The 22,659-nt window shown below is 34.2% G+C and overlaps 5 protein-coding genes across 6 annotated transcripts; 2 read left to right on the forward strand and 3 right to left on the reverse strand.

Moving 5' to 3' along the window:
- Positions 1 to 75: 75 nt before the first annotated feature.
- LOC106627215 (U2 snRNP-associated SURP motif-containing protein) lies at positions 76 to 4,084 on the reverse strand. Its single transcript, XM_014247267.3, has 13 exons — positions 3,952 to 4,084; positions 3,776 to 3,892; positions 3,618 to 3,711; positions 3,363 to 3,555; positions 3,148 to 3,310; positions 2,687 to 3,076; positions 2,576 to 2,619; positions 2,184 to 2,516; positions 1,887 to 2,129; positions 1,642 to 1,825; positions 1,134 to 1,377; positions 670 to 1,061; positions 76 to 610 (listed from the first exon to the last, which is right to left on the reverse strand). The coding sequence occupies exons 1-13, from the start codon at positions 3,955 to 3,957 to the stop codon at positions 155 to 157; spliced, it is 2,859 nt and encodes a 952-aa protein (XP_014102742.2). The 5' UTR covers positions 3,958 to 4,084; the 3' UTR covers positions 76 to 154.
- Positions 4,085 to 4,252: 168 nt separating this feature from the next.
- Positions 4,253 to 6,750, forward strand: LOC106614147 (transcription factor grauzone). Its single transcript, XM_014229713.3, has 6 exons — positions 4,253 to 4,499; positions 4,567 to 4,996; positions 5,062 to 5,533; positions 5,602 to 5,796; positions 5,868 to 6,243; positions 6,321 to 6,750. The coding sequence occupies exons 1-6, from the start codon at positions 4,389 to 4,391 to the stop codon at positions 6,711 to 6,713; spliced, it is 1,977 nt and encodes a 658-aa protein (XP_014085188.1). The 5' UTR covers positions 4,253 to 4,388; the 3' UTR covers positions 6,714 to 6,750.
- Positions 6,710 to 10,111, reverse strand: Vps51 (vacuolar protein sorting 51). Its single transcript, XM_014229701.3, has 9 exons — positions 9,914 to 10,111; positions 9,228 to 9,854; positions 8,658 to 8,782; positions 8,063 to 8,571; positions 7,873 to 8,000; positions 7,663 to 7,809; positions 7,218 to 7,580; positions 7,047 to 7,159; positions 6,710 to 6,984 (listed from the first exon to the last, which is right to left on the reverse strand). The coding sequence occupies exons 1-9, from the start codon at positions 9,992 to 9,994 to the stop codon at positions 6,876 to 6,878; spliced, it is 2,202 nt and encodes a 733-aa protein (XP_014085176.1). The 5' UTR covers positions 9,995 to 10,111; the 3' UTR covers positions 6,710 to 6,875.
- A 431-nt stretch (positions 10,112 to 10,542) lies between these two features.
- Oseg4 (intraflagellar transport protein Oseg4) lies at positions 10,543 to 17,028 on the forward strand. Of its 2 annotated transcripts, XM_070108780.1 has the most exons (16): positions 10,544 to 10,782; positions 10,847 to 10,958; positions 11,010 to 11,297; positions 11,550 to 11,695; positions 12,367 to 12,526; positions 12,597 to 12,976; positions 13,055 to 13,241; positions 14,088 to 14,191; positions 14,254 to 14,561; positions 14,631 to 15,248; positions 15,335 to 15,478; positions 15,566 to 15,726; positions 15,788 to 16,250; positions 16,315 to 16,460; positions 16,519 to 16,690; positions 16,775 to 17,028. In XM_070108780.1, the coding sequence occupies exons 1-16, from the start codon at positions 10,759 to 10,761 to the stop codon at positions 16,965 to 16,967; spliced, it is 3,606 nt and encodes a 1,201-aa protein (XP_069964881.1). In that variant the 5' UTR covers positions 10,544 to 10,758; the 3' UTR covers positions 16,968 to 17,028. The 2 variants fall into 2 exon arrangements, with proteins under 2 accessions (XP_069964880.1, XP_069964881.1); XM_070108779.1 differs by having other exon boundaries at positions 10,543 to 10,782; positions 10,847 to 11,297.
- On the reverse strand, positions 16,315 to 22,263 carry grau (grauzone). The gene is made up of 10 exons (XM_070108507.1): positions 22,070 to 22,263; positions 21,640 to 21,985; positions 21,207 to 21,570; positions 20,481 to 21,063; positions 20,205 to 20,386; positions 19,276 to 19,438; positions 18,805 to 19,225; positions 18,365 to 18,734; positions 17,723 to 18,308; positions 16,315 to 17,668 (listed from the first exon to the last, which is right to left on the reverse strand). Exons 1-10 carry the CDS (start codon positions 22,178 to 22,180, stop codon positions 17,456 to 17,458), a joined length of 3,339 nt encoding a protein of 1,112 aa, XP_069964608.1. The 5' UTR covers positions 22,181 to 22,263; the 3' UTR covers positions 16,315 to 17,455.
- Between the last annotated feature and the right edge of the window lie 396 nt (positions 22,264 to 22,659).

The raw sequence follows: 22,659 nt of genomic DNA on the forward strand, positions 1-22,659 counted from the left end.
GAATTCCATTGACATTTAAAGTATACCTGCATACCGACCTTATTAAACTATGCATGTATCATGATAACTTGTAAGTTTAATTAAATAATTTTTTTTTATTGCTTAATTATAGGAAATGCTTATATACATTTATGATGTACTCTTCCTTCTGAATTCAATGCTTATGGCGGTTTTTATGCTTCTCGCTACGATATTCTCGTTCTCTATCATCACGTTTAGTTGAACGCGACGATGAGTAGCCTGGTGAAGGCGACTTGCGGGTACGTGGTGAATTTTCATATCGAGCTGATTTTGATAAATATATTGTGCGTTCTGCATACCGTTTTGGCGAGTCTGAAGGAGAACGTGAACGATTTCGTCTTGAAGATTTAGCGGTGCGCGTGCCAGAAGTGGTAGGCGATCCTTCGCGTCGTGTAGTTAGTGGAGAACGCGATCGTTTATAACTTGTACGCGCTGGCGATGATCGTGAACTGCTGCTATTATATTGTACTGGTGAAGGCGACCGCTTAAGACGACGTGCTCGTCTGCTAGTGCTATCTGGAGATTCACTCCCTCGACGATTATCTTTCGTATTCATAAACGATAATGGTGAATCTGTTACATCAGTGTCCTATAAGAAATATCAAAATATTGTTTTTATTCACTTTCAATCCTTGCCGAACTACTGACCCTTTTTAGTAACTTGAGCCTAAAGTACTCCACTTGCTCACTTATAGTCCAGCCTGATTTTAGTTGTCTCAAGCCTGCTTCTAACTCATCTTGATATTGCATTGTTTTCACTTCAATTTCACGTAACTTTGTGCGTTTATCGTCGTCGTAATGATGTGCAACATTATTGTTTAACTGTTCGTCATCACTAGAATCATAAAACTTTGGTGCTTGTGGTGGATCCAAAGTATCCCATTTACTAGTTGTGATTGCCTGAGCTTCAACTTGTTCGGGATCAACTGTTTCCCACTTCGATGGTATGAACGCACCACTTTTGGCATTTGATCTCATCTGAGCATCGCTGAAATCAGAAGGTAGTTTTTCCAAAGGTATGCCATCAATGTCTTCGTCCACTGTGATTCAAGAAAAAAATCATTAATTTCAACAAATCTAATTGAAAACAATATTTTTGGTATTGAATTTACATGGTACTCCATCAATATCGTCATCTTCTTCAATACCGGCACCTCTCCTTGTGGGTGTACTTTTTTGTATTGACATCGCTTCTGGTAATCCCCTCATCAGAGCGCTCTTTAACAACGCTGCACCATCCAATGGTATACCATCTAAGTCCTCGTCGTCCTTTTCATCACCTGACAAGGGAGCCCCATCAATATCGTCTTGCAGTTCTTCTACAGCTTCCTCTATTGGAGGTGGAGATGGCGCGATCTTGATATAAAAGGTTTCAACATATAATATATTTATATATACATATATATATATACTAGAAGGTCCGGTTATAATAAACTATTCAATACAGTGAAATAAATTGAAAAAATTGCGCTCCTATTAATTGAGATATAAACTACATATCCTATCTTTTAAGTTGTTTACGAGTTTATCGCGGTTAAACAACGCGTAACTTAATTTTTGTATATAAAGTAAAGTAAATATATTAATAATTAATTCTTTTGCGGAGAACTTTTTATATACCTGTTTTCCCAAAAATACACTTTTCAATTTTGCTAAAAATTCTTTAGGATATATTGTCCATTCCTCCCAAACTCGTATTACATTGATAACACGCGACTTTAAACCTTCAGCCTTTAACCGACTCTCCATTGAGTTGAAAAAATTGTGCAAATTTTCGAATATTTCCACTAAATGTTTTTCAATGCTGAAAGAGTTGTATTGTTGTTAAATATTGTGATTAAATATTTCATGTTATTTATATTTACGCTTTTCTGAAGAATGAAGCATTCGAAACTTTCACAGTACAATTATGCAATAAATCGGAGATGAGGTAAAGACGAGCAATTTTTTTTGAAACCAATGTGTCTGGATTGGATAACGATTCGGTAATGCACTCACAAATTTCATCTGCAGCATCAGCGTGTTCGATGCAAAATATCATTGCATCACCAATGCGGAAGCGTTCAGGCGTTATATGGCGTAAAAGGTCTTCTAGGCGAACGCGTTGGCTAAAAATGAATGTTATGAATACAAAGGTACATCATTGCTAGATAATTACGTACGCATTTGAAAGTGCACCTTTGTGCACAACGGTGGCATCGGGATCAACGACTAGTTCTTCTGGCATACCCATTGTGTAAAAGTTTGCTATCGGTGGCTTCCAGATTGGACCTCCTTTAAACATTCGAAATTCTTTTTCATTCCATTCTGAGGGAGTATCACCTTGCAATAATGAAAACAGTTTCCATCGATAATATATATGCGCAGGACTTTCATTGTCGAATAAAAACGAAAATAATGGATTTTCTATTTCACGACTCATTATCAATGCCTCAAACATAGGGCCTTCGCGTATAACAAACTCAATCATACGATGTATAATATTGAGTACCGCTCTGCAATTCAATATGAACATTTCTTAAATATTTTATTTAGCAACTTTATTAACTCTTACTTTTCTGTAGGTATGAAGACTTTCACAACAGATTTATGTAGAATCTATAAAAATTAAGAAACACTTTATTGCAGAGATAAACATTAAATTGAAACAATCAACGTCTCTTACCTTTTCCATATTTTCTTTCTCTTCTTCTGTAGTGTATTCTTTGTAGTTAATTCTTGGTATACTTTGAGCATCTGCAGGTGGCGGTTGGGCGTTGAATGGTAGACCAGATGGCGGTGGAGGTAAAGTCAGTTCCAAAAGTGTAGGTGGTATAAAAATGGGTTGGTTCATTATTGGTACGGATTTACCCCAACCTAGACGCATCTCATAACCCATTATGTATCGTCCATTCAGAGTTCTGAGAGCTCTTTCGGCATCTTTACGACTCATATAAGCTACGAATCCACAATTACGACCTCTTTGTTTTTCTTCTTCGGAACGCGGCCACATAATTTTTATGCTTGCCAGCGGTCCATATCGTCCAAAAATTTCCATTAGCTGTTGTTCTGAAATCTAAAATTATGAATGTAAAAACATAATATATAACAAATCTTTACTACTATATTATTAAAATACAAAAGTACCTTGGGACTGAGATTGCCTAAATAGAGATTAGTTGTATTTGGGTCGCCGGTATCGAATGATCCCGATTCCCGTGCTTCGGGTGTATTCTCAACGATCTGTTGAGCTACCGCCTGACCCGCCAGATGTTTGTATTTGTGACGCTCTTCACGTTCCTCTTGTATTCTAAAAGAGGAGTTACATTTAATACAGTGTGGTATAGTTGTTGGTAACTTACTGTCTTAATTCTTCTTTAAACAATTCTAAATTGCTTTTTTTTTTCTCTTGGCTTTTCTTTTTAAGTGGAACTACATCTTTTTTTAGGTCCGATGCAAGCATTTTAGCGTATTCTTGTGCCTTTTCTGCTGCACTTTTCTCATCCAGCTTTGATCCAGGTTTATATAATTTACCCTTGTCGCGGTTGTCTTCACCTTCGAAAATAATATATTACAAATTACTAATCTCATGTTAGTTAAAAAATCATTAAACTTACGTCTTGAACCAGCATCATAAGTACCGGCTTTTACCCATACTTTGGATGAGGCACTAGGTGCTTCTTGAAATGTTTCCACAAATTCTTTGAATACCTGACAAGTATAAAAATAAACTTTAGTACACTTTATTTTTTTATTTAAATAAATTATTGATTACATGTGCTGCGGCAGCTTCATCTTCTTTCTTCTTCTGTTCTTCAATTTCCTTTTTGGAAAGAGTGCGTTTGCCCATGTTCCCAACGGCGAAAGCTTCTAGTTTCTTTTCACTAATACGCTATGAATGAAATGTATATCATATTTTACGGAAGACAATCAAAAGTGATCAATATTTACCTTCATATTTAGTAAATAAATATCAAGCAGAGTTTTACAGAAACCAAACCAAGAAAACCTTGTTCCCAAAAAGTTAAGCTGATTGTTCTTCTTCTTTAATATTAAAACATCGATTATATTCTTTAGATATGCGGTTATCTTATCGATCAGAAATAAATTTTTAAATATTCTTTGACGAGAAAAACTACTCAGATAATATAAATTACAATTTTATATTTCTACCAAAAATAATATTATTTTTTACTTTAATTTCAGAAAGTGAGTAAATAATTTGTTTAACCCAATTATTTTTCGCAATTAACAAATAGGGCAACACTCTAGAGGATTTTGTATTATTGTTTATGGCTGATTGATTTATACTTGCTGTTTTACTAGCTGGCGTAGAGTTATTTATCAAATTTTGATTCATCTTAACGCATAAAAAAAGATATATAAAAATGATTTGTAGATTGTGTCTGAAGCATTTTAAAGATGTAATTAATATTTTTGACGAGATAGGGATTGAATTAAATGTTGCTGCTGTACTTGCTAAATACTTCTGGTTCGAGGTAGGTTACCAAAACAACGTCTGCACAATAGGTATTTCATTAACTTTTATTAAATGATTATTTTTAGCCAAGAAGTGATGATCCTATATCTACTGCAATATGCAATTCGTGTTGGATTAGCGTTTCCAATTTCAATGAGTTTTACTTAGGTGTGGAGGAAGCTCATAGGCTATTAACAGAACGATTTTCTTTAAAGACCGATATAGAGCCCAATTGCCGTAAAAGGCGTAACTATTCAATAACCGAGGAAAAAGATGTCAATGCATGGTTAGATCAAAATTTGTCAACTACAATTCCCAAAAATGACTTTAGTAATGATGATGAATTAATAAACAATAGACAAAATATCTGTACGCTCGACAAACCTGCTGTCAAAGGTTTAAACTGTGTTGAACCGAAAGAATTGAATGGTGAACAGTCACTAGATGGTGATGAGCCTTACATAAATAGTGAATCATTTATGGAGGAAGTTATGGGTATAGTTGAAGAAAGCGAAGGTGATGAATTTTATAAATAAAAATATATTTCAACTATAAATATTAGCTAATTACTAACATTTTAGACGCACTTGCCTTACCGCTAGAACGGCAGCTACGTTCCACTCGCTCTAAAACAAAGAATTTTTTAGAGCCTAGCAAAAGCATTTCAGATTGCGGATCGAAAATAATAGGCAATGAATGCCAAAAGACAGATCTTGGAAAAAGAAAACGTCGGGGTCGACCACCTAAAATTAAAAGTGAAAAAAAGGATAAAAAAGGAAGAACGAAATCTAAAATTGACACAAATGAAGAAGATGATTCGCAACAGGAAAGCTATGAGGAACGGATGCGTCAAATTGATGAAAAAATCGCGCAATGTATACGTTTAGTATGTGATATTTGTGCAACGGAACAACAGACATTTTCTCAATTAAGAAAACATATGGAGAAAATTCATCAATGTAAAGGTTACGCAACTTGCTGCAATAAAAAGTTCAATAAACGAGCGCTTCTGGTAGGGCATATAGAAAAACATATTAATCCGGATTGTTATAGGTAAACTTAGTTATACTAAATATCAAATCGAAATGTAGTTTATGAGTGTTAAACTTTTCTATGTCTAGATGTGAGTCTTGCGACAAAACATTTGCCGATAAACAATGTATGCGTAACCATTTCTTGATCAAACACCAGCCGGAAGAAGAAAAGCAGTATCAATGTGAACACTGCCCGAAACGGTTTGCACGTCCATATATTCTTGAACAACATCGCCTTATTCATGAAGAACGTAGTCACATTTGTGATATCTGCAAAAGAGGGTAAATATAGTTCTCGTTATCGTATTTAATTCAACTATAAATGTATTTATAAGTTTTCCTCTGCTCAAAAGGTTTGCATCAGCCAACATGTTGAGCACACATATGAAAACAATGCATTCGAGTTATGGTGCCACTATGTGTGATGTTTGTGCGAAGGTCATAAGGGGGCGCACAGCCTTTGCTCGACATCAATTGGAGCACTCTGGTATTGTTTTGCCGAAAGTTCAATGCGAAAAATGTGGATCATGGCATAAAGATAAATATAGTTTGCAGAAACATAAGCGACGTCATAACGATGATGGCACCTTACACGTTTGTAGTATTTGCGGAAAGGTGGCGCCAAATCGAAGCGCGCTACTCAGTCATCAACGTTATGTTCATAAATCTGAACGTGTTTTCGAGTGTAGTGTTTGCAAGAAGGCTTTCAAAAAGGCCATATCTTTAAAGGTATTTCCTAATATATGCATTCCTTAATTACTTACAGGGAGAATCTATATATATATATATATATATATGTTTTACAGGAACATATGACCATGCATACAGGCGAGGTGTTATATAGTTGCCCACACTGTCCTAAAACATTTAATTCTAATGCAAATATGCATTCACATCGTAAGAAAATGCATCCTAAGGAGTTCGAAGAGACTCGCAAACAGCGGCGTGAAAATGCTGCGAAACCGGATGCTTATGTCGAGAAGATAGATAAAGACAAAGTAGCCGAAATAAAATCTTCAAAAGAGCAAAATGTTACAGAAGTCGATATCAGCAGTGAGGACGATAATATGCCACAAGTAATTATGATTAAATCAGACGATGGAAGAGAAACACACAACATTTTAGTGACAACAGAAGGTTTCAGTGATAACGAAGATGTGAATCCGAATGATAATAGTATAATTTTTACAATAAATTAGTATAACGTACTTGAAATAAAGTTTTTATTTTATATAATATACAAATCTTTTCAATTTTAAGTAAATCCATATTTAGGCTAGCATATTAATTAGGCGGAAATTAAAATAGTTAGTGATATTCAGCAATTGATGCGATAATGCGATAAACGTGAATAGATAATACTAACCGCGCTCGCATATTATTTCGACCGCATTCGGTTCCATAAGTATAGACTCTAAACATCGATGTACAGCGGAACCTAGTATCTCATCAAGCAGAAAATTCACGAGACTGAAATAAATAAGTGTTAACAATTTATTGAAAGGAATTATTAAACAATATACGATATTTACTTCTCATCAGCGACGAATCGCCAAAGATTCATTTGCAAATAATGAGTATCCACTTGTACCTGTTGCAAGCCAAATTTACTAAATGTGCGAAAACGTACGCATTCCAAAAGAGTCTAAAATAAATATATGCATAATTGTATAGAAATAAAGATATTCACCAAACAAATTTACCTTTAAGCCAATCTTAATGATACCAGTCACAATGGATACTTTTGAAAAATCAACATTTGTAAATATGTCAATGCGTTCCGAAAATAATCGATGTATATTCGAGACATAACTAGATTCTAATTGCGATGGCGTATAATTCGACCAATTAGAACGATAATGTTGCTTAGTTGTTGTTAATGTGCTAAAATGGGTTTTACGACTAGAATCACTGCTTGCTGTCGTTCTAACGCCAGCTTCATAAAGACTAGCCACAACAGTTTCAATTGACCCCAGCTCCTCCACAACCCGTTTCATTACAGCCCGTACTGAACGAGGTTCTAGACAGTTTAGCCAATCACGAGTTTCTACGCTCTTCCTCATCATCTAATATGATGATAATGAGAATTTACTACATTATACATTACCTCCATATGCATATGAATATGTATTATATATATTGTAATACCTGTGAAATATTTGTTCCCTGTAAACGAACATATGCATCTAGTAGGGTTTGCGCAGTTTCGCGCATTTCCGCACAAATTTCAGTTTCATGAGTTAATACTGCACTGTTTTCTGAATCAATTTCATATAAGTCGTCAACCAAAGTGATCTAAAATAAAAAAGAAAAACTAGTAATAATAATTTTTGTAAAACTGTAAACCTGAGAATTCACCAGAATATGCACGCCATTCTGTTCCATTTCAAGACATGTTTTTGATAGAACCAATAGAAGATTTGGAGGACTTGGACTTGAGATTTCAGCAAAGGAACACATTACTTTAGAAATATGACGCATGAATCCTGATAAATGTTATATACTACACATAATAAAAATTGAAGGCAAATGTATTATTAATATTTACCAATTAATAAACTCTCCCGTATACCTTCAACACATAGACCTCCTTTGTAATCTGCCTTAATATTGAATGACCAATCCGTCTGCAGAAATACCAATAAATCCTGTAGTACCCCTTTTACCTTTTCCACCATAGACATATACAAATTAGTAATTAATTCATTCAAATTTGCGCCAGTATTATTGTCACTTTTTGCAGATACTAGTGCCAAACGTACAGAGCTAAGGCTATCGGAGAAGTGATCTTTTAATGATTTAGAATGCGCTTCGCAAAGTTGATGTGCAGCTGCGATTATAATGTCTACTGTGTTACGTTGTATTTCCAAGCCACGACAAATATTGCGCATAGCCAGAAGGCGACGATGGAGGCGATCAAGGGCTCGAAGCAATATTTGTGTATCGCCGAAGCCTATGTCTGATTCAACACGATCATGAACGAGTGTCAAGTATTTGTCAACATTTTGATTAAGAAATACGTTTAATTGGCGCAAGGAATGTTCTTGAAAATCATCGCTAAAGATAACATATACATACATACATATATGAATTTATATGCAATTCGGAACGGATTTTTGAAAAAATTTTATCGCAACTCTTACCTTTCTTTATCATAGCTTTTTGTTACAAACATATCAAAATATGAAGTAACCACTAATGTTAGATCATTGAGAAATCCTTCTATGCCCATATCAACAAATTCAATCATGTCTCGTTCAGTTTGATCCTTGTTATATAAAAATCATAAAGCTATTTATGTAAAGTTCACATAAAACCTTAAATTATATGAAAATGTATGGTTTAGGTCACCCAATAACGCAAGCTTCAGAATTAAATTTTTTTAAATCGTCTTATTTTGGCGCAAAGATTACAAATACGTGAGCGGAAAGTGAATTTTTTTTAAATCTAATTTATGTACATATATATATATATGATGTAGATGTAGAAAGAAGTTACCACGCGAAAGAACATGTGCTAAGTGTGTTAAGTTTTTTTTGTAAAAATTCATTTTTTATAAATTCAAAAAAATATAATTATTGAAAAAATCGACATACCGCTGTCGGATTTGTAATCTTCGCATCAAAATAAGACGATTTAAAAAAAAAAGTAATTTTCGCAGACTCCTTCGTTGGGGGACCTAAATTTACATTTACCAATTATATTACAAATACCTGTAGTAGTACTATTTGTTCGTGCAAACGTTTTGCAGCACAAGTTAGCATTTCATTAGCCAAATCTGTAGGTTTTTCATCTAACTGCAATAATAATTCTCCAATTTCACTTAATGATTGAGCTGAATTACTCGCCTTTTGAAAATCAATCCTTAAACGTCCTTTCAAGTCGAGCAATATTGATACGCAATCTCTCTGAATACCATCGAACGAGGGTTGTCGACCATATTGAGCAAACACCATTTGTGCATGTAAATAGTCTTGCACAGCTTGAGTGTAATTCTGTTCTTCTATTAGACCCTTCAACTTCGCTGGCAAAGAGGATAAAAATTGTAAACGTTTAAGTAGCGAGTGTTTTTCAGCCAGACGACACAGTTGGGAACGAGTCCCCTGCAATGTATCCGTAATTTGTTCACTAAACGATGTTATGGAATTCATTTTATTGCGCAGCAAATTCATATCTGATTCCATTTCCTTGAAATCGTTTTTCATTTTTCGTATAGTATCTGTTGCCGATATGAATTTATTATAGTTTTCATAGACGAGTGTCTGCATATCGGAATGTAGCGTTTGAGTGTCCTTTATGACAGCAGTTTCAGTGTCCATGATTTGCTTTAAAGTACAATCCTGCGGATCACAACAAAAATTTACCAACACTTTTAAGAAATAAGGGTGTATGGCTTTACCTTTAATAACTTTTCCAAATATTTTTCAGAATCAAATGCCGAGCTATCCATATCATATGGATTACTAGCATGTTCTGTCATCCTGATGATATATTTAATGATAATGTAGTTGTTTGCTGCTTTAAGCGCTAACTGATAGTATTTTTTGTCCAACGAGGTCAAACGAGGTGCACAGAGTATGAAAATATTCTCTGTACAATTGTTAATAAACTTTTATATATCAGCTGTTCAAGATATATTAGTGCTGCCAGATATTTATAATTAGCTTACATATTATTTTAAATATTTTATTGAATATTGGCATTTAAAATTAAACATGACAATATATAATAAAGGCCGTGTGCCAAATGGTAGAAAATTCTGACAGCTAAAAGGCAAATTCTGACATTTTTCGTGGTGAATTCACGAAGAAACGAATATATAGGAACCGTTGCATACAAATTATTATGCCAAACGGTAGAAAAATGAGAATTCTGACAGTTGCAAGTGAAAATTGACCGGTTTTCGTAGTAAATCCGAATGTCAGAACTTTTCCCAACTCCAAAGGTAGTTAAAATTTTGACAACTTATTATTATAAAATATATTATTAATTCGTAATTATTCATTTGTTTAGTTATTATTCATTCCATTCAATACAGAAATGATATACTAAATAAGGAAAGAACAGAATGGTGAACATAATAAAACATAAACAGGTGGTAAAAACAACACTTGATAAACACAACAAATATAAAATAAACATTTGTACTCGCCATGGGAACGAGTTTTATTATATGTTTGAGATATTGAAATAATTAACTTCAATTGAATCTAAAGAAAGCAATCGAAACTAATATTGAGCAACATGTTTGTCTATTTAAGTAAGAAGGTTTGTATTTTTTAATATATACATATGATGTTCACACAAATAAAAAAATATATATTACATCTAGATTGCTATACCGAACAATGTAAAATTAAATTGCATAGCTTGGAATAAAGAGCACGGGTATATAGCAGTCGCTGGTTCTGAGGGTCTATTAAAGGTTCTGAAGCTAGAGCAAGGTAGTACTATAGTATTCTCAATCTCATTTATTACCGTCTCCATTTATTCAGCGTCTAGCGGTCCCAATAAGGGTAATCTAGCTGCTGTATCAAATTTGTCTATGAATCAAACTCTGGACGGGCATAAGGAAGGTGTTAAAGTGGTCACTTGGAACGAAAGCCAGCAGAAATTGACTTCTTCGGATTTGAATGGCGTCATTATGGTTTGGATGATCTATAAAGGTTCTTGGTACGAAGAGATGACTAATGATCGAAAAAAATCGACCGTTAATAGCATGTGTTGGACATCAGATGGAGCTAAAATATGCATAGTGTACGAGGATGGGGCCATTATTGTAGGTATGTCAATTTATTGGAGTGCCTGAATGCGTGAACATTTTCTTGGTCATTCATGGTTACGAAATTGAATAATACAAACCCATTTGGTTAGTGTATAAACTGTTGATGCGTTGTAAATGTTTTTAATATACATAACAAAGCCTCATACATACATTTCCAACGTGAAGACCTAAATTATATTCACACACTCACGTTCTCTAATTTCTCCAGTTTTCACACCTAAATACTGATAGCATATCTACATAATTTAAGGCTCAGTGGATGGAAATCGTATTTGGGGGAAGGAGCTAAGGAATACACATTTAACTAGTGTACAATGGAGTCCAGACAATCGCTTGATATTATTTGGGTTAGCTAATGGTGAATGCCATCTTTATGACAACCAAGGAAATTTTGCGGTCAGTAGTTATTTAGGAGTATGGCCACTGTAGAATTTTCACAAAATCGTGTTTTGTGTTTTTTGCTTAAACTATGCTTTATAGTCATAAAATTAAGTTTCAAGTTGATTTGTAGCGATGAACAATTTTTCAAACGACTTTAAGCGTGTATAGTAAGCCCACCTCTTCCTTCTCCTATTCCACCTCTGAAAATTTAAACGCGCTTTTCTGAAACCTTTTTTCCAATTGACGAGGCAAATAACTTGGAACAATTTTTATCCGATCATCTTTAAATTTTGAGATTATCTTTGGTATTGGATTTTGCATAGAAGTACGTGTGGAAATTTCGATTGATTTAAAATTTTATTTATGACCAGTTGATTTCGAAATTATTAACTAAAAATTAAATTTTTCTGTTCAAATGATTATAATTTTTGATGAAATTAATATTTTCAAATTTATCTACGTATTTTAATGGGTAAATCATCAAATTTAACTGAAAAAACATTTTTCATCAGCTTGAGGTTCAAACTTGATAAGTGTTTCAGTAGTTCTGCGAATATAATGATTATATCACTAAAAAAAATAATGAATATGCACATTATTATATATCCGCTATAGTGCCCATACCCCTTAATAGTACAAACATCAATTATGCGTTTACAAATCTATACATTTTATACCGAAAACAGATGAAGCTAAATATACAGTGCGTCTCGCTTAGTCCAAATAGAAACTTTAAAATCTCGGCACTTTGTTGGTACAGTGGGCGGGCACCATCTAACCGACCAGTTCTGGCTATTTGTTTTGAGACGTGCAAATTGCAAATTATGCGAAATGAAAGCGATGACGGTGTGTAATTTTCCATAAACAATCAAAATTTGAAATATATATGTATGTTTATTTGTATTAAATCATTTAGCCCCAGTTATCATCGATACTGGTATGCGAAATATTGCTGCTGAGTGGAATCAAGACGGATCTGTACTTTCTGTTTGTGGAATGCTTATAGATTACAATACTTCGAAGGAATCGAATCAAGTAAATTTTTACTCGCCATTCGGACATTTGATACGTACTTTGAAGGTTCCAGGGAATGAGATCTCTTCACTTTCATGGGAAGGAAAATCGCTACGCATTGCAATGGCTGTCGATTCTTTCATATATTTTGCAAATATACGTCCCGATTATATGTGGTGTTATTTTGAAAAAACTGTTGTTTTTCTGAATAAAAACAGTACTAATCATACCCGAAATTCAACGACAAATGTTATCACTTTCTGGAATACAGTTTCTAATCAGGTGTCGTATACATAACTAAAGTCAATGTGTATAATACTTATAGTATAGTGCAAAATAATATATTATAAACATTTTCAGAGTTTCCTAAAGGAAGTCGAACCGGCATTGGGGATGGCTGCTTGCAACGATCATTGTGTCTTAGCTGTAGAATGCTTAAATAGTAATATGAAGGAAAATATTGTAACTGATGCTACAAATCCAATTCAGAATGACGATAAATGCTATCAGTTAATGTTGTGCAATTCTATTGGAACTACTGTGGATTGTAAGTACATAACTTTTATCCTCACAACGGTAAAATCACAAACATAAAATTTCTCTTGAGGCTAGATAAAGACAGCGTTTTATAAAAAGATATTTCTGACCCAAAAAAAAATTTCATAAAAATTTTCAACGTTACCTACTTTTAAATTGTCTTATTAAAGCCAATTTACATCGCATGGGAAAGTTCTAAAATTTCAGATATCTGCAGAAGATATCGAAATAAGTCTTTATCCTGTAGAAAGTAAACTTGCCTAGCAAAAAACAAAAACATCCCTGGGCTATGAAGAAAGTATTTGTGATACCAGCCTGTCCACGTCCAACAATATATTCTGAATATCCGCTATAGTCTCGACAAAGATATGCCTAAAAAATGTCAAGTATTTTATCTCCGTTCATAGCAAGAGTTATGGTTATACGCAATAGGATATTTTAAAGCCCAATGTCTAATTCGAGTACTATAAAGGATATGCTACTCCAATATTCAAACTGAGCAAGAATAAAACTAGTATTAGCGGTAACGAGTCGACAAATCACGCCGAAAATTCAGTGTTTGTAATCCTTAAAACTTCTGGTTTGAGTTGTATAAAAATCCAACAAAATAAAAGCTGTGTCAAAGTCAAGTCTCTAATTTCTTGAAAACACTGTTACTATACGGACAGTTCTTCGAATTTTGTATGATAATCACTGTCTGTTAGTCAAAAATTTGGGGGTTTTTGAAGAGAGTCTACATTTGAATGATATTTGATGACCGATACAGAAAGGTGCAAGATAGTAGTTCAAATCTAATTCCAATCCAATTCCACGTATCACACAACTAAGGTTATTTATTTCGATCTCATTTTGGCAGCGAAATACACTGATATGAAACCAAATTTTATTGCCATTAATTCTGGACATGTAGCAATAGCCTCTTTCGATGAAGTACTCATTTGGCACTACAACACTCCCAAAGTAAGGTCCCACTTTGTAATTTAAACGGGTATGTATATAATTTTATTGATTTATATCTTAAGAGCGCAGCGAATTTGCATGGAGCGAAGGGGCGTAAAGAGAATCGATTTCATATAGACGATACGCCAACTGGCGTCGAAATGGCCAAAGACTTAGTAATTGCTACAGGAGGCGCAAGTTATGATAAAAAGGCCTACAAGCAACATGTTAACATAGATCCCATATGTGCACTTGCCATGTCCGAGAAGATATTGTTGGTGGCACGTTCCTCGGGCACTATAAATGAGTACAGTGTGCCGAACGTAGCGCTTCGAAATCGTCTTAAGATTAATGCAAGACCTTATAAAATGTCAATTAATTGTAATTCCAGGTATGTGAAATTCTTCTCACTTATTAATTGTATTAAATACAATTTAATCTGGTAAAATCCCTTTTCTAGCCGCGCAGCCGTTATAGATGATGTTGGTGTTATGACTTTGCTTGATTTGGATGATGATCGTCAATCACAGTTGAATTTTAATCGAGTTGAACGCAAGGATGTTTGGGCCGTTTGTTGGGCCAAGGATAATCCTTTATTACTCGCATTAATGGAAAAGACGCGCATGTATGTATTTCGTGGCAATGATCCCGAAGAACCTATTTCTTGTTCCGGTTATATATGTGCTTTTGAAGATTTGGAGATCACTAGTGTTCTACTTGATGACATAATTAGTGGTGATGAGTCTCAAAATTCTGTTAATCATATTATACAGTTGCGAGTTAAGTCGCTGCGTGACACCGATGATTTATTGCATCATGTGGGCTTAGAAGATGCGAAGCAGTTCATTGAAGATAATCCACATCCGCGCTTATGGCGCTTGTTGGCCGAGGCAGCATTAAAGAAACTCGAATTAGGCATTGCTGAAAATGCATTTGTACGTTGTGCTAATTATCAGGGAATTCAATTAATAAAACGTATGCGAAACATATCAACGCCCATGCTACAAAAAGCCGAAGTGGCCGCTTTCTATGGCGAGTACGAGGAAGCAGAAAAATTATATATGGATGCTGATAGAAGGTAAGTACGTAATTAAAAGAACGGAACTATAATCATTGATATTTGGTTAAAACATATATGAATATACTTTTTTTTTTTGTAAACAGAGATTTGGCAATTAATCTACGCATTACTCTATGCGACTGGTTTCGTGCCGTTCAACTCTACCGTATGGGTTCGGGAGTGTCCGACCAACAAATGGAAACCGCTTGGCGCGAAATTGGCAACCATTTTGCAAGTTTACGTTCTTGGTAAGAACAAGATTTCACCAAATTTTGGAAAGTATGTACTTCGAAAACAAACTAAAATATTAATATCTTTACTCGAACTGTTCCCAGGGAGAGCGCAAAGGAATACTATGAAAAATCACATCACTTAGACGGCTTAATGGATGCGCTTTACCATCTTGAGAGATTTGATGAGTTGGAACAATGCATTGATAAATTGCCTGAAAAAAGTCCATTATTAGCAAAAATAGCCGAAATGTTGGCTTCAGTTGGTAAGTAACATTGATAGACCATACTATAAAAATGAAGTAATTAAAATTCACTCACTGGCAGGAATGTGTACAGAGGCAGTCAAGGCGTACTTAAAAATGGGCGATCCTAAATCTGCAGTAAATGCTTGCGTTAATCTGCGACAATGGGGAGAGGCGGTGCAGCTTGCTCGTAAATTTGATATGCCACAAATTGGAGATTTGTTAAGCAAGCATGCGGCACAGCTCATCAAAGAAGATCGTCTACCAGAAGCAATTGAACTACAAAAGAAAGCTGGATTTTATTTGGAAGCCGCGCGTTTGCTGGGTAAACTGGCACAACGGGAAGCCGAAAAGGATTCCAGCATGCTACGCATTAAAAAGCTCTATATTTTAGCTTCATTATTATCCGAGGAACATCTGAAATCATTGAGTACAGTAGAATTGAGTTACAAAGTGGATAGAAATTCGATATTGGATACGATGAGTCCAGAAGACGCACACGTCGTTGAACATATGTGGCATGCAGCGGAAGCTTATCATTTTATGTAAGCATAAGTACAAGTACGATTGTGGATATTTTATTTTATTAAATTGACCAATTTTGTCCAGGATGTTGGCACAGCGTCAGTTACGATTTGGTATTACACGCAATGCTGTCGCTACTGCATTGCGCTTGTGCGATTACGATGATATTTTGCCAGCAGAAGATGTATATAATATACTCGCGCTTTCCTGTTGTGCAGATCGATCATTTGGTAAGTACTCAATATTTTGGTATTAAAATTAATATATTGAAACAAAAATTGACATTAGGTACATGCGTCAAGGCTTTTACAAAGCTAGAAGGAAGTTTGGAGAGTATACCGGAGTGTAGAGTTCAGGAATATAAAAGGCTCGCTGAAAGTATTTTTTCAAAGTATACCTCTGAAGATACCAAAAGAGAAATGGTTAAATGTTACGCATGCAACTCGCCGTTACTCGAAAGGTTAACTTCGATTCTGCAGTTTTACGATATATTTATATATTATATATATATATATGTGTACTAAAATAAATTATTCTTTCCTAGTCTGCCAGCTTGTAGCATTTGTGGTGCTCGCTTTCCAGCATGTGTATCATCAGGCAAACCCATCACTCAACCCACCAGTAATATTTGGATTTGTGGCATTTGTCATCATTGTGCCACCCCAGTTGAAATCTCACGACATCATACCTGCCCTCTTTGTCACAGTTTGATAATTTCAATGACGGTTGAAATTTAATTTAAAGTTCAAAGCATTATTTCACTTAAATTATTTAAATAAAGCGCATTTATATTACTAATTGCTCAAGAAATTAGTACTTCTAAAAAGAAATAGGCAAGCTATCGAAGGGAAGTATCTCTATCTATTCATTCCGGCCGGGCGACTGCGACTGAGTTAGCCAAAGTGAAGTAATAGAGGGGAGTGCACAATAGACCGATGATCAAAGTGCATCTATAATTGTATAAAATCTAAATATATATACAAATTTATTGTATACGATTCACACGCAAGGCAAAACCAAAAATATTTGCATTAAATCTAAGAAAATATAGCGATTACAGCACAATAAATGGCTGGTGGTTAAACTCACCCTAGCTAAGTATATTTGTGAAATGAAATGTGGAGTCATAAGACATTTAATAATAATACAATATTCGCAGCCAAGCGCTATTATACTAACTGTACATATATATATTTAATGCAAAAACTTTCGCTATGGTTATGTATTAATTGTTACATAATGAATACAAATTTTGTGTATTTTCCTGTTGATCACTTAATATCTGTTGTGAACTTCCATTATTATTTTTTTTCCAATTATCCCATTCTAGGGGATGCATTTTCTTTTTATGCGAATGCATATTCGCATTAGAATTGGAAGTACGCGTACAAAATGGACATTTGTAAAGAATTTCACCAGTATGTTGTGCCATATGTTCCTGAAAATACGTATATAAATTAAATAAAATTATTGCAAATAAATAAATTTTTACCCGCAAATAAATCGCTCGCTTAAAAGTTTTTTTGCATTCCTCGCAGGTGAATACGACATTCGAATGAACGCGATATTTATGTCTAGTTAATGCATCTTGATTTTTACATTCCCGCCCGCATGTATCGCATGTAACCGCTTTTTGATCTTTGGTATGTAATCTCCGTATATGTCGTCGAAGATTATCTTCATCCTTGAGCCAACGGTCACAACCATCCAATGTGCATTTTACCTTCGGACCACCATCATCGAAATGCGACCGCACATGCTTTTCAAATGACGCTTTATCACGTATCTCTTTAGCGCACACATGACAGACATTGGTTGGTCGACGGTGCCGCATACATACGTGAATTTTCAAAAGATCATTAGTGGCGAAGCGACTTTTAGGACATAGGTCGCAAACGAATATCCGCTCGTTTTGGGGTACATGCGAATTTTTATGAAGTTCAAGTTTCTTTTGGCAAGGAAATCTTTTTGGACATTGATCACAATTGTAATTTAGTTCCTCCTCTGGTGCATGAGCAGTTATCATATGACGGGAGAGTGTTGACTGTTCCGCAAAGTTTTTTTTACAGTCTTTACACCTTTAACGAAATTAGAATTATAAATTATGATATGCACCTATATATATGTAACATACTTAAAAAATTCAGGATTTTCGTGTTTATACGCATGACGTATGATCTCAAGAGGGTGAAATAATTTTTTATTGCAACATCTTACGTATGCTTTGATTTTTGGATGCTGTTTTCGGAAGTGTTTTCTAACAGATGAATAGTCTTCGCTGATAAATGTGCATAACTCGCAGATCATGGGAATGTATTTCTTAACCATTTCTTTGTCTTCCGAACTTGATTTAATACTTGATCGGCGTTTCCCCTTTTCCGAACAATCATTTGGTTTTGTAGATTTATCTCTTTCATTTTTACGCTTTATTTTTTTAGAGCCCAATAATTGCCGTGTAACGTATTTCTGCTTTTTTCGGATTTCTGAATTTGTTGATTTTATGCCTTTAAGAACGCAAAACAATATGAAAGATTTAATAAGTGCTCGTATATACATATATACGCCTTCTATTACCTGCAATTTTGGGCAAATTGGTTACATCATTCTTTAATTCAAGTTTCTCCAAAATGTTATTTTTTATTTTATGGCAGTTTAGTTCACTAAAAGGATTCAGCAGGTCCGCCTCAGTATTTGTTGTTTCGTTACTAATCGAAGATGGCATTTCTAGTTCGCAAAGTTGGTTTATCATCTCACTTGAGATGTCTGTTGACTTTTTAGCCTTCGGATTTGTCTTTTCATCGGGTTCTTCTTTAATATTTAGATCAGGATCAATAAATTCAATGTCCATTAATTCACTTAGGGGCTCCTTTTTTATACTATTATCAGTAAGTACCGAATGCGCCTGCTCTACCATCTTATAAAATTGGTGAAACTCGTTTAATTTTAACCAGCACGGTGGGCAAATCGCTGCAGACATGTCATCATCAGGGTGTAACTAAAGTAATTTATGTAGGATCAATGGAACACTTTTTATTCATAGAATACCTTCATCCAAAAGTGTAACCCGATAATATCAGCAATACCCATTTCAACACCTTCTTCTTTGAATATGCTTAGCAAACTATCTGAATATTTGACACAAAGTTTGCAAAACATGTTAAAAATGATTTCAACCAAATACACATTAAATGTTATCACAAAGAACAATCATTAAGGTATAAGGAAGTAGCGAAACCTCAAATATTTACCCCTAGAAAAAAATTTTAACAAAAACAAACATGGCCGTCTGTGGTGAATTAGGGTTGCGGTTGTTCATATTCACCAATATGGGTTGCGTATTATCAAAAGTTACATCAAATTGATTGTTACTATTTTCTATTTTAGTATTACAAATTAATTTAAAAAAGATTAAAATTCATTTTGTGTATTATAATTAATTTAATAATTCTAAAGTATATGTAGACATACTGTTTGAGTATACTTTGAGCAAATTATTTTAAGTTGTGGTTTTTAAAATTAGACATTTTCTGTCTTAGATAAATATTCGTAGGATATTTAAAATATTCATAAAATTTTAAATCATCATTGAATTTCAAATTTTAATAAATATATTTTAAATAATAACACTGCAGCGCTTTTGGTATATATTGTGAAGTTATCTCACAAACTAAGAGTTATATAAGATTCAAATATATTTAAAATAAAGATAATACCCTTTTATCCTATATGAAATGCACCTGTGAGGGGTATTATAGTTTCGGTTCAGCCGTCAAGTTTTTTCTTGTTTATATTTTATTTTACTAAATCTTTTTCGCAATTGCATAAAAAAATGGAATTGAAAATATACATATGTAAGTATATATAAAGATATATTTATCTTTGTAACAAAAAATAAACGAAACTTATTCTGGAAACGGTCATTCTAATAATAACTATTCCGCTTGGCTAACATCATTACTATGCATTTTATTTACAAAGTGCTCTGTTGTTTACTTATTAACTGCTGTGAACTCCCTTGTTTCGTTTTTCGCCACACGTCCCATTCAATAGGGTGCATTTTTTTCTTATGCGAGTGCATATTAGCATTTGAATTGAAAGTTCGAGTGCAGAATGGACACTTGTAGAGGCTTTCACCAGTATGTTGTGCCATATGTTCCTAAAAGTCACGTTTGTATTAATATTATATATAATATTTGTGTAAATATGTATTCATTATGCACACATAATATAAAAATAATATTCCTTCTCACCCTCAAAGTTATAGCTTTTTTGAAAGTTTTATTACACTCGTCACAGGTGAAAACTTCATTTGAGTGCACATAAAGTATATGACTTCGTAGCGCGCGACGATTTTTACAAACGCGATTACATTCGTCACATTTGAAAACCAGTCCCTCATCATTATGTCGACGCATATGCTGTCGCAAATTTTCTTCATCCTTAAGCCATCGATCACAATCAGGTCGGGGACATTTAACACGTGGCCCGCTGTCTTCGAAATGTAAACGTACATGCTTTTCAAATGATGCTTTATCCCGTATCTCTTTAGCGCACACATGACACACGTTCGTTGCCCGACGATGACGCATGCTTATGTGAATTTTCAATAAATGATTGCTAGCAAATCGACTGTTTGGACATTGATCGCATACGAAAGAACGCTCATCCATTGGTACATGTGAAGGTCGATGTAACTCTAACAAATGTTTTCGTGAAAACTTTTTGGGACATTGGTCACAGGCGAAATTGAGTTCTTCCTCTGGGGCATGCGTAGCAATCATATGAGATTTTAAAGTGTACCGATCGGAAAAAACTTTTTGACAATCCTGACATCTAAAAAGAGTACATTATTTAAAATAGGTATTCAAATGTTAATTCCTTGGAAATTTAGAGTTAAATGCACTTGGAATGCAGTTAATTAGTTATTTTACCGTTCTCGAGGGAGACCGAGACAAAATAATCAACAATTATCGTACTTAAAAAAATCAGGATCTTCGTGTTTATACGCGTGCTGAACAACTTTAAACCGTTTATTTAATTTTTTGTTGCAACAGCGAATGTAGGGTTTAATCATAGGATGTTGCAAACGGAAATGTTTAGCCATTGCGGTGAAGTCCTCGCCCACAAATGTACAAAGTTCACAACCCATAGGAATGTGTTTTTTAACCATAGAATCGTCTTGTGGCGTTGAGGTAATAACTTTCTGCCGTTTTGGTTTCTCCTGCTCATCATCATCATCATCTTCACTGTCCTCCTCATCTTCATCCATTTTACTCGTCGCCACTCTTTTTTTAGATTGTTTCTTTCGCACATATTTCCGTTTTTGTTTCAGTGTTTTTTCTAAACGAAAGAAATTCGTATATACATACATATCATGATTCAATTGTATTATTGAAATTATTGACTGACCTGTTTTGTTTACAACAGCTGGCTTATTTTTAATTTCTTCGGTTTTTATTTCATCTTCTTCTGAATCCTCATTCATACTATGGTCGAATTCTGCCTCATATAATGGATTAACCGATTCTTCAACTTTCTCATTTGTGCGTAAATATTCTAAACATTCTTCTTTAATTTGAACAGACTGTTCAATAAAATCCTGATCAATCGCCACAGTTACGGTTTCATGTTTCACGCAGGTATCACTCAGACTCGAATGAGCTTGTTCTATTGCCAAATAAAATTGATGGAAATCGCTTACTTTTAACCAACAAATTCGACATATCACGGTTGAAATGGTGTCATTGGGCAGAGGCTAACGTATACGAGTGAAATAGCAATTAAACAATTAAAAATATGTTCACATAAATTTTGTTGATTGGTTTGTAGATATAAACACCTGGAACCAGAAGTGTCGTTTCAATATATCCGCAATTTCCAATTGTACGCCATTAACGTCAAATATTTCCAAACACCAATCGGAATCTTTTAAACAGAGTCTGCATAACATTTTGTGAAGCAAAAACTTTTATTTCAATTTTACGTTCCTACAAAGAAAGTAATTTGTCAATCAAAATCAAAAAAACATCAAATTATTTGCGTGAATAGCGTTGCCACATTTCAATCAATTGTTGTTGTAGAGGCAGAAAATATCCCTCAAGGGAATGCTGCCGAGTTGACAGTTCTTGGCCGGATAAAAATCCGGTTTCGTTCCGATTAGGTAGACACTACTGTCGTTGAAACGATTTCCAATCAATTCTAACAAAGCAGTTAAAACTTAATTTTAACTTAACTTAATTTAAATTAAGTTTTAATTTAAGTTAATTTGATTAAGTTGTAATGTTAATGTTTTAATTTATAGACATGTCTTTTATTGATATTTTACAGAACATATTTATCTTTATTTTCCCTGTAAGTTGTTGAAAAATGTAAATAATATCAGAATTCAGAATTTTGATCTATTTCCGTATCTCCGTATTTAGATAACAA

This window comes from Bactrocera oleae, chromosome 4, assembly GCF_042242935.1.
Source record: "Bactrocera oleae isolate idBacOlea1 chromosome 4, idBacOlea1, whole genome shotgun sequence".
Lineage (NCBI taxonomy): Eukaryota > Metazoa > Arthropoda > Insecta > Diptera > Tephritidae > Bactrocera > Bactrocera oleae.

What these genes read in the sequence shown, in the direction of transcription:
- LOC106627215 (XM_014247267.3), bottom strand. An exon ending in TTATGATGCTGGTTCAAGAC is followed by an intron (nt 3,556 to 3,617) that starts GTAAGTTTAATG and finishes TTATTTTCGAAG; the next exon opens with GTGAAGACAACCGCGACAAG. An exon ending in AGAAAGAAAATATGGAAAAG is followed by an intron (nt 2,620 to 2,686) that starts GTAAGAGACGTT and finishes TAATTTTTATAG; the next exon opens with ATTCTACATAAATCTGTTGT.
- LOC106614147 (XM_014229713.3), top strand. Translation starts at nt 4,389, where the DNA reads ATGATTTGTAGATTGTGTCTGAAGCATTTTAAAGATGTAATTAATATT. An exon ending in ATTAATCCGGATTGTTATAG is followed by an intron (nt 5,534 to 5,601) that starts GTAAACTTAGTT and finishes TTCTATGTCTAG; the next exon opens with ATGTGAGTCTTGCGACAAAA. An exon ending in AAAAGGCCATATCTTTAAAG is followed by an intron (nt 6,244 to 6,320) that starts GTATTTCCTAAT and finishes TATGTTTTACAG; the next exon opens with GAACATATGACCATGCATAC.
- Vps51 (XM_014229701.3), bottom strand. Translation starts at nt 9,994, where the DNA reads ATGACAGAACATGCTAGTAATCCATATGATATGGATAGCTCGGCATTT. An exon ending in AACAAATAGTACTACTACAG is followed by an intron (nt 8,783 to 9,227) that starts GTATTTGTAATA and finishes TTATATAACAAG; the next exon opens with GATCAAACTGAACGAGACAT. An exon ending in AGAATGGCGTGCATATTCTG is followed by an intron (nt 7,810 to 7,872) that starts GTGAATTCTCAG and finishes TTTTTATTTTAG; the next exon opens with ATCACTTTGGTTGACGACTT.
- Oseg4 (XM_070108779.1), top strand. Translation starts at nt 10,759, where the DNA reads ATGTTTGTCTATTTAAGTAAGAAG. An exon ending in GCGGAAGCTTATCATTTTAT is followed by an intron (nt 16,251 to 16,314) that starts GTAAGCATAAGT and finishes AATTTTGTCCAG; the next exon opens with GATGTTGGCACAGCGTCAGT. An exon ending in AACTCGCCGTTACTCGAAAG is followed by an intron (nt 16,691 to 16,774) that starts GTTAACTTCGAT and finishes ATTCTTTCCTAG; the next exon opens with TCTGCCAGCTTGTAGCATTT.
- grau (XM_070108507.1), bottom strand. Translation starts at nt 22,180, where the DNA reads ATGTTATGCAGACTCTGTTTAAAAGATTCCGATTGGTGTTTGGAAATA. An exon ending in AGCTGTTGTAAACAAAACAG is followed by an intron (nt 21,571 to 21,639) that starts GTCAGTCAATAA and finishes TCTTTCGTTTAG; the next exon opens with AAAAAACACTGAAACAAAAA. An exon ending in AAAAAGCTATAACTTTGAGG is followed by an intron (nt 20,387 to 20,480) that starts GTGAGAAGGAAT and finishes CGTGACTTTTAG; the next exon opens with GAACATATGGCACAACATAC.